Consider the following 9,628-nt stretch of genomic DNA (forward strand, 5'->3'; position numbering starts at 1 on the left):
TCTTTCGTTTTAACTAGTAAGGCCATATAATAGCCCTCCTAACACGAGTAGCCTAAATCTCCGAACGCTAGCTTTATATCTTTTACAGAAACGATTCGGTAATTAGAATATGAAAAGCAAGGCCTTACGGTCGAGCTTAAACGCGAGCGGGCCCGCTCGAAGGAGCTGCTGAGTATAGACCGAGAACGGCAGGCAAAGACCTATCGTCTGGAAGAGGAGCTAGCAGAATGTAAGTCCTTGACCGAGCAGCTCGAGAAAGAGATGAGCTGGGCGAGGGATAGAATTATTGCAGCCGTGAAGGTCTTGCAGAACTCCTAATTGTTGAACGAGGATTAAGTTTTCTTATAAGCGGATAAAGAGGATTCTGGTACGCCGTTATATAGATAGTAGTCCGATGCCTATATATAGTGGAGCAATTTGTCTCACTAGACATTTCTAAAAAAGTCCAGAGCTATGGAGCGATCGCTAGTCACAGGAAAAATTAGATGCCCTAGGCGTAAAAGGCACCCATTGCCCGCGTTTTCTATAAGGGTACGGGATTCTGTATCCTAGATGGCCTGAACTTTAGCTAATGTTTGATTTCTAAGTAATGCCCAATCCTACGGAGATACAAATTCTGGTGTAAGTTTTTAGCTAGCGCGGCTGCCCTGATACCCCGACTCTATCGTATGTTGAAGATTGGAGCCTTTATCCTAAAGCACCCAAACCGGTCGGCTTCTCTCTGAATTAGTGGCTGCTGATTGGTTAGCTAAGCCTATGAAGCTATTCAGAACCAGGCTGCTACTTAGCGCCTATTTATGTAGTTTGCTCGTCCAATTCACATTCTCCTTGGGTTCCTACCTAATTCTTTTATGGACCACCGAGTAGCGGTGTGAAAGAACAGTTTTATATGAATTTCCCTTTAAAAATGGTTCTCGAGATAAGGGGTATAAATATCCCTTGGGGAACAACTAGAAAAAACCATCGCATTACTTTTTTAATTCTAGATCTATCCTCTTCCGTCTGATATTGTACTATCCCGAGTCCCTAGGTAGCTATCGAAGCTGGCCACGACCAGAATCGCTCTAGAAACCTTACCATGAGTTAACTATCCGACTATTTTGAAGTTTCCTTGCCTACCACCATTGGCGAGCCCTAGCTTCGACCTCAATGCGTTGCAATCCGAGCTGGGTACTAATGCTAAAACGAAGTTTTAAGTAACAGTCGCTTAATCGCAAGTATTGAGCTGGTTTTGGCCTAAATCTCTAATTCTCCCTGATTGCTAAGGGGTCTTTTAAAACTGTTGATGTGTCCCGAATGTGAGGCTCAAGTCTGCACTTAGGGAGGCACCTAGACATTTGGGATATAAAAGCCACTGCCACCGCCGATTGTCTTTTATGATAAACGTGTCTTTGACCTCTACCGAGAGGACTAGGTGTGGCTTCGTTCGACTTTTCATTAGATGAGCATAAGGCATACACTGGACAGGAACGAGCCACACGTTTAATGTTTGTTTCCTTTTCTGTACAAATCCATTACGATGAAGCCAAAGAAAGTACGGAAACTCTGAGAGGAAACGGTACTAATGAGCCCGTTTTAGTATCTAAGATGGCCTTTGTTTATTCCATAAAGTTCTAAGTTATTTTGGTGTGAACATCGTCCACGACATTGGCTCGCGACTGTAACCGCTCTTCTCACCCGAGCTATCGAGTAATTTTTATTCGCGATAGCAAAATAGCTTGGAAACCCTCTTTTGTGTATGTCTTAGGAAATCAGAAACCTTTTTCGTAACTCTTTTGGCTCTATGGTGGCTCTATAATACCTCGTTAGACTGTGACGTAGAACTAACTCGATGGGAGGACTGACTAGGCGAGCATTGGATTGCGAGTCAAGCAGCTTTATAGGATACATTTCTTCCGGCGAGGGCGCTTGGGATCTTCTCGTACGGTCTTCCTCCACAATAGGTTCTTCTATGGCGGAAGGAAGTAAACCGACGTATAAGGCAAGGCTCTTCTGCTCCAACGACATAGACCGATCGATAGACAATACTAACTGCAACTTATGTGTAAGGCTCTGCGCTCGAAGGATTCTGGGACTTACTATATTGGAGTGTCCGATGATGATCGCGCGTATTGGATTTGGATCGAGATTTACGCACGAGGTAAGGCCCCCATTAAAGACGGCAAGCTTTTGTAATCCGTGAGAGTACACCGCAAACAAATTCAAAGTGAGCCTACTAATAGAGTGGTCAGGGGCCTTATACCTTTTCGAATAGTCTACGCTAAGGATTGAGCGGTATTGCACGAATTCTGTAGTTTATGATTCCCTAGATAGAATTAAGTGAGATACAATTCGTTATTCTCCCTTCTTATTGTTGACTACTAAGCCCACTCCAGCTATATGGAACTAATCCCGCAACACGCCTCTTTATTGCGATATGGTCCGACCTCCTAGCTTAGGGGACCGAGTGGTGTCATTTGTAGCAATACTGCCGCTCCTATCCTCAAGGTTGGGTGGCTTGTCTGCTTCGGCTTGCCTTACCACTGAGTTGATTAATACTTCGACGGAATTAGGCTCCTCGTCACCCAATGCCATTCCATACTATCTAAGGAGGTAGTCCGTGACGGTCCTAAGCCTTCGATTGACATCGTAGAGAAGTTCGGCCACTTTGATAGTCTCGTCGAGCTCGTTGCTGGTCTGCGCTAGCGACTGTCGTACTGTAGCTAGGTTATGTTTATATTTTGCAATAATCTTTTCCGCTCGAACGCTCCGTGTGTTAAGCGTCGCAATTGTGCGAAGTACTTCCTAAGCATTGTTAGGTTCACCCTAAATACATAGGCAAAGAGGAATATACCGAGGCATCCATGTCGATAAAGCTTAGAGACGGGATAGGGGGTCGAAAGCTGGCCATGGAATCACCGTAAGCCATGAACGTATTGAGTGTGCTGCTTCTAAAGAACTCCTGTTGATGCAAAACTAGAAGATACTTATAGACAGTCGGATCGTTATACTGTCTTTCTTGACCATCAAGACATTGCTTTTATCCGTCCTTACCTGAGGGTTGTGATGTAAATACAGAAAATAGTATCATGATGCTGTGTCGCCAACTTTCATGAGTTCCTAGCAGCTAAATGATTGCTTTGCGCTTGATGTTCTGTTTCAATTCAACTATATGAAGTCGAGGATGCGTAACGCGATGCTCAATACTGTATAATTATTGTTCATCATTTAATCTTATCGCCCACCGACACATTTCATCGCACTTTCCCCATAATAGGATTGTGTCGGCGACAATTGCTAACCTAACATTATATGACTGCTACGGTACAGTTATAAAACTTAGTACTAGTCATTTGCCTGATGCCTGGGTCTTTCCCATCGGATCCTCGTATTGTCTGTCCATCACCCCATCTTGTGACTACAGCGAGCACACCATCCTATTAAAACCATGCCAAAGATTCTCTCACGGTTGACCAAGTGGTTTGGCTTAGAGGTGGTGCACGTTGTCGTTGTTCGCCGATCGCGTTATGGAGACCTCCGCTTTCTCCAGTCGACCTTTTCTCCAGATCATCCTACGGTAGGTGGGTGCCGACGACTATCTTTACTAAGCTAAAAAATGGGGATAGGAAGTGACGCTGATGCTCGAAGAAGAGGAAACAAAAGCAATGAAGGAGGCTACTTTCTGTTACAACTAGTCCCCGGGTTGAGACAAATAGGTTCCGGGTCGATATGGTGGACAATGAAGTTCGTTTAATATTTCCAGCGCTTTGGGAACTGTACTGTAAACTCCGCAAAGCGATATCATGATCAAAGATTATTTTGTATCATCGCTCAGGAAGGGGAATTGATATCATATGGGTCATTAAAGACCGCCCAAGAGTTACTTCTTGCCTATCAATTGATAGGAGATGAAGTTAAAACCCATTGTGCTGAGTTATTTGACGCCTCCCTTTTATCAGCTCGGAGAGTTGTTATTAGAAGGGCCCCCAAATTCGCTGATGACGAAGATTGAGAGTAAACCCGGTTCCTTTACAGTAATCGAGTCACCGCTGATCTCATTGTTACCTATCCTATCCTATAGGGGTTGGTGAAATGCTTTTCATTTTATTTGAGACTTTTGATTGTATATATGGCCAAAAGGTAAGCTATTAGAATATTTCATTCAAACCTTTTGAAACGCCTTCATTTAGTTCTCCGGGGCTGATTAACTCCAAATATTGCCAGTCTTAGAATAATCATTGACGAATAAGAGCTCCCGCATCGAGGCATCTCCGATCGAATTCCGACACGAACGGCAATCCTTCAAGGGTCACCGATCTCGCTGGTCCTATATCTCATCTACAATGCAGACCCCATTGAGAACTGCGGGAACGGCGTGACCACAACGACTGGGTAGATGGTGTTTGTTTCATGTCCAAGGGAGACAGCAAGCGTGGAACCACCAAGAAACCCAGAGTGGCTTGTCAAAAGCCGATTAATGGACCAGAACCCATGCCTCGGTCCCCATGCCTCGGTCTTTGATCCAAAAAAGTACGCACTCGTGCACTTCGCGAACATCCGAGAGGTCGACCCGCAGTTCACGTCGTTATCTCTACAGGGGCATAGAGTACCAGCAACGAGATCCGCCGAGGGCTATCAGGGCTACTGGCTAGACCCCGGATTGGAATTCCATCACCACCACGAAATGGCGGTTACGAAAGCAGCCGTATCTCTCCAGGCGTTACGGAGCTTAGCTGGTTCAACATGGGGGCCTCCATTTCTGCTATGTGCAGGATTTATCAAACTGTAGTCATCCCGCAGATGCTCTTGAGGCTGCCAGCATGGTATCAGCCTATGCTCATCAGTAAGACGAAGGCTCGCACCATTAGCCAATCGTTCGTGGGCATCCAGAAACAGGCCGCGTGCTTGATCAGTGGAGAATTCAGAACGACGGCAGCAGAAGCGTTGAACACAGAACTGCACTTACCACCAATCGCAATTCACATGAATCGGCTCGTGAAGGAAACGGCGCTACGACTACGGACAGGACCTGCATTCGCTGTTCTACCAACGATACTGCGACGTCGACCTGGGGACGAGAGAGACCGGTCTGGATGGACACCAATGGAGGCGCAAGCGTGGAAGAAGGGCGGGTGTCTCACGGCCCCCCCAAACACTTTGGCGAGGGAATGGGAAACCGGAAGGCTTTCGTCCAGGAGCCATGGCAAGCGCTACCAGAGGTGACCATCGAGGACAGAGAACTCGCCCTCGAACATCATATCCTGATGAAGACTCGAGAGAAAGACCCCTCATCCTCTACACCGATGGTAGTGGCATTGAAGGTAGGATCAGAGCAGCAGCAATCGTTGATCTCGAGGATCAACATGCTCACAGCCAGATGGGTGGCGATGACACGTCTACCGTGTACGCGGCAGAGCTCCGTGCAGTCGAGATGGCGCTCACGCTGGTTCTTGAAAGCACGGGGCCGTGGGCTAAACAAGTAAAGAACAGGGTTAGTCATCTTTGCAGACAACCAAGCGGCGCTGAAGGCGCTCCGTCGACCCCGGACGCCATCTGGACAGGTCTATCTGGCAGGCTGCCTTGACCTGATTCGGCGGCTTGCGGCCAGAGGCATTCGGATAGAACTTAGGTGGATCCCTGCCCACCAAGGAGTGATCAGTAACGAGATTGTGGATTAGCACGCAAAAGAAGCCGCCCGTGACTCGGACGGATCACAGAACCCTCACAAAAGGCATATCCATCTTGCAGCCGCAGTCAAGCGCCAGATCCGTAGTGACGCGAAGGAGAATTAAGTGGGAGAGGGAGTGGGCGAAGGAAATAACCAGCCGACCGACAAGACGTTTGATCGAAGCGCCAACAAAGAAGACGCTAGAATACTGGTCAGGTTTGCGCAAGGCAACAGCGTCGATTCTGATGCAGCTCCAGACCGGGAGAATCGGGCTCAACGCCTGCCTGCACCGTATCAACTGGCGCGAGTCAGCACGACGTGACTGTGATCTCGGCAACCAGACCGTGATTCACGTCCCGCTCGAGTGCCCGTTGCACCAGGATAAGCGTGACAGGATGTAGAGCGCTCTCTCAGTCCGGGAAATCGCTCTCCGTCGAAACGAACTCCTGACGCGGCCTGAGGCTCGCACAATTGTGGCTGAATTCATGGTGAAGACCGGTCTTCTAGTCAGGATAAGTGTATTATATTGATCAGTAGACGTCGCGATACAAATTGCGCAATGTCAAAGGCTGCTCACTAATACTTTGAGGTCTTGCCCAAAACTCATTACAACAAGATTCAAGCCGTGAATCATTGCAGCCCGTACACATTCTGCAGCGCTCACAAGACGGGACGCACTGGAGAGTGTCGACATGCTAGAGGATCAAACCCTGTTTTTTTATCCGTCTATATTAAGCTATCTGCCAATCGATCATGAAATTATCAGGAACTTCGAAGACAAGGCGCAAGTGACTTTGGGAATCGACATGTGGTGGACACTGATGGTGGACATCTTCCTGACTCAAGCGTTTTTAATCCAGGCGGGCCATTATTTGCGCTCCGTAGCTGGAAAAGGCAAATTTTCTCTCGCAGCTTTTAGTGCTTCGAAAGAAAATCCATTGAGTTTGCGAGACTACTCTATTGAAGAAGGCACAATGAAAAAGCAACGCTGACAAATATTTGAAATTGACAGTCCGTTTATCTTGTGTCACTTCACTTCGAGTCTCCACACCCGTAACGGTCCATGATGGCCCTGAACGAAGGGTCTCGCAAAAGTTCTATTGCGGTCGGCCGTTTTTCTGGGTCGTAGATAAAGACTTTCGACATGATAGATTGCACATGTTGCCGCTCGACCAGATCAGTATCGGGACGATGATATGCAATTTTCGCAGCAAGGTCATTTTCGAGATCGGGAGATTGAGACTGATCATACCATGAATCAAGTCCGCCGGGGTGTGTGTAGAGACCTTTCCACTGCTCAGGTAGGGGGCCTAAGCATTCAACCATACCACTCACAACTCCGCCCTCGAGAAATGTGGGAAACGGAGGAAATGTAAGGTAGAGCATAGAGAAAATAGCCATGTAGCTCCACATATCGCAAGCGAAACTTGGCTCTTGCTGATGAAGTCGATCCGGAGAGCAATAATGCATAGGTGGGTAGCCGTGTTGAGTGGTGAGGTCGCCAATTTTCTTTGCTAAACCAAAATCACAGAGATAGAATTCTTCTGTTCGAAGGTCTTCAGGAACTTTGACAGGGCTCACAAGCTCGCCCTGTTTCCAGAGATTGACAAATGGTATTATCTGCTTCAAAGGCCGACCGAGTAACTCATACTTGGCGCTTCTGCTGAGATCATCGACAGGAGTCATTCCCCACATACAGTTCCTTGCATTCAAATCTACATCATTTCTCTTAGTATATAAGAAAACAAAATAAGAGGATGTCGGCTCACCGCGATGTATGATTCCAGCTTTATGTAAACTTGCCACGGTCTCCAGTAACTGTCGAGCAGCAGACATACGAGAGGCCATTGGAGTCGTTTTTAAGGTAAGGGTGCAGATGGATGGCCCTTTCATGGGGAACACCAAGACCCTATGGTAGCTTTTATCGTCTCGGGGTAGAAAGAAAGTCGCACCATATATAACCAGGCGAGAGATATCCTGTACCGTTTTGATAATCTCGTCCTGGATTCGAATTTCGTTGTCGCCCCATTTCCCTAGGGCCATGACTTTGAGGGCTACGTTTTTCTTGTCTTGCAGGTCAAACGCCATCCAGACAGTTGAGCCACCACCAAAGCCAAGTTTATGCTCAACCAGGTATCTCTCGTTGAGCAATTCCCCAAGGCGAATGGGATAGAGGACATTTTGGTTCTCCTCTGTTTCGTACCTATGCCATGGCTCAACAAGCTCTTCGAGATCAAGCTCCTCTTCTTCATCCTTCACGAAGTCACCAAAATCTGTCGTGTTTCCGGTGGATGCCTCAGTTTTCGCCATTTCAGATGAATGTGTGTGGATGGCAGAGTGGATGGATAATGAGAAGATCTGGTGTGTCCCAAGGCGGAGGGAGATCAACCAATGTAGTGTCATTCGTCACACCGCCCGGCGGTGGCTCGTGGATGATTGCGATAATCAACTTCATGCGCTCAGCCCCAAATCCCCTCTTTCTGGATCTCACCACTCGATTCATCGGGCCCACTAGGACCGCTTTTCTTGCCGCCGCCTATTTTTATTCCTGCCGCTTTTGTTCATACTTGTGAGAACCAGTCGCGCTTCGCTGACACATGATGATCCTCGTGGCAGTCTAAGAGACAACCAATGACACGGTTCAATGCTCCCGATTTCGGCGAGCGATCACCATCAGTTCGATAATGAGGTTTCAGATTCAGAATCGTGGGTGGGCAAAGGGGTTGTGGGTTTCGTAGCTTACCTCCGAGGGGACTCCGTATTCGTTGAGATTCCTCAAGCGCCTCCTTTGAACCCCACTTTTGAATCACGTCAGCCTATTACGGAGAACTTAAGAAAACCCAGCAGTTGCATCGCCTCCTCGAGGCGCTTAGAGAAGCCAATAAAAAAAAATAGATTCAATGAAATTAAAACAAGATAAAAATAGAAGCAAAATCAAGGAAATTCTGGGTGGGGCAGAGGTGATCATGACCATGTTTCTTCCTGGCGCTTACGAGCGTAATTGCTTTCTCAAAGCGGCAAGCGAAACAACCAATACATGACTAATCCTCTACAATCGGGATGATTATGCTCCTTGATATAGGAAACATGTTGTGAAACCGCGCGGCTAAACCGATTGGGAAAAAAGAGCTTTCTGAGGAAACAATTGTTGGGTATGGCGCGTATCTATTGGCCATTAACAATCACTACATAGCTTGCGTGCGCGTTCCCGAGACGGGGAGCTTTTTTTGGCCTCAAGTGCTACGACCCCTGCTGGCTGGACTACTACATATATATGTGAAGCGCGTTTGAGACAACCAAGCAGAGCCATCAACCTTGATTCTCTTTGTTTTAATTCAAAAAGCTCAAGACTTTTTACTTCGTGGATATTTTTACCTCTATCATGGCTGCTCTGAACACCATCCCCGCTGCGTCCTATGTGGGCACCATTGATGGCATCAGTGTCGTTTGGGGCCCAAACGCAATTGCCAACCTACCTACAAACGCTGAAGCCTACAAAGTGAAATTGAACGTATTGAAGAGTGCCACTGAGAAAGTGGCTGTCGCGTGTGCTCGGAGGATAGGGAAAACCTCTGTCCGTATCTTGTATGAGGCCATACTCAATCCGGGCTTTGGCCACATTCATGAGTATCCTAATTGTCTTGCAGGGGCTCGTTTCACGACTCGACCACCAACACCGCGACTGGTGAAACAATGCCAGACCCATGCCATTGCTCAATTTCCCTCAACCCAGGAGGTGCCAAGGCCCACATTTACGTGACTAGCCCCAGGACGGTGCCGATCGAAAGCATGAGAGTTGTGGGAGAAAGTGTTGTTCCGAAGGGCTCCAAAACCCGGGACCCAAATTTGTCTATTGGTTCCTTACCTGCTATATAGCCCTAGGAATAGTCTGTCTTTTTAATGGCATGCTCGGCCATCTGTCAGAGCTCCCAGCCGGCTTGATGTACATAAGCTGCTATGGCTTTAGCACAGCACATTCAT

At 47.4% G+C, this 9,628-nt stretch overlaps 4 protein-coding genes across 4 annotated transcripts; 2 read left to right on the forward strand and 2 right to left on the reverse strand.

The window, feature by feature from the left end:
- Window positions 1-2,580: 2,580 nt before the first annotated feature.
- N7498_004690 (uncharacterized protein) lies at window positions 2,581-2,845 on the reverse strand (the record flags this gene model as incomplete). Its single annotated transcript, XM_058451752.1, has 2 exons — window positions 2,581-2,784; window positions 2,834-2,845. The coding sequence occupies 2 exons, from the start codon at window positions 2,843-2,845 to the stop codon at window positions 2,581-2,583; spliced, it is 216 nt and encodes a 71-aa protein (XP_058308290.1).
- A 1,611-nt stretch (window positions 2,846-4,456) lies between these two features.
- Window positions 4,457-5,771, forward strand: N7498_004691 (zinc knuckle domain protein; the record flags this gene model as incomplete). The annotated part of the gene is made up of 5 exons (XM_058451753.1): window positions 4,457-4,715; window positions 4,769-4,822; window positions 4,870-5,300; window positions 5,357-5,470; window positions 5,658-5,771. 5 exons carry the CDS (start codon window positions 4,457-4,459, stop codon window positions 5,769-5,771), a joined length of 972 nt encoding a protein of 323 aa, XP_058308291.1.
- Window positions 5,772-6,679: 908 nt separating this feature from the next.
- N7498_004692 (uncharacterized protein) lies at window positions 6,680-7,957 on the reverse strand (the record flags this gene model as incomplete). The annotated part of the gene is made up of 1 exon (XM_058451754.1): window positions 6,680-7,957. One exon carries the CDS (start codon window positions 7,955-7,957, stop codon window positions 6,680-6,682), a length of 1,278 nt encoding a protein of 425 aa, XP_058308292.1.
- A 1,072-nt stretch (window positions 7,958-9,029) lies between these two features.
- N7498_004693 (uncharacterized protein) lies at window positions 9,030-9,407 on the forward strand (the record flags this gene model as incomplete). Its single annotated transcript, XM_058451755.1, has 1 exon — window positions 9,030-9,407. One exon carries the CDS (start codon window positions 9,030-9,032, stop codon window positions 9,405-9,407), a length of 378 nt encoding a protein of 125 aa, XP_058308293.1.
- Window positions 9,408-9,628: the final 221 nt, after the last annotated feature.

The sequence above is a fragment of the Penicillium cinerascens genome (assembly GCF_028974065.1).
Source record: "Penicillium cinerascens strain IBT 15544 chromosome Unknown contig_5_segment0_segment0, whole genome shotgun sequence".
Lineage (NCBI taxonomy): Eukaryota > Fungi > Ascomycota > Eurotiomycetes > Eurotiales > Aspergillaceae > Penicillium > Penicillium cinerascens.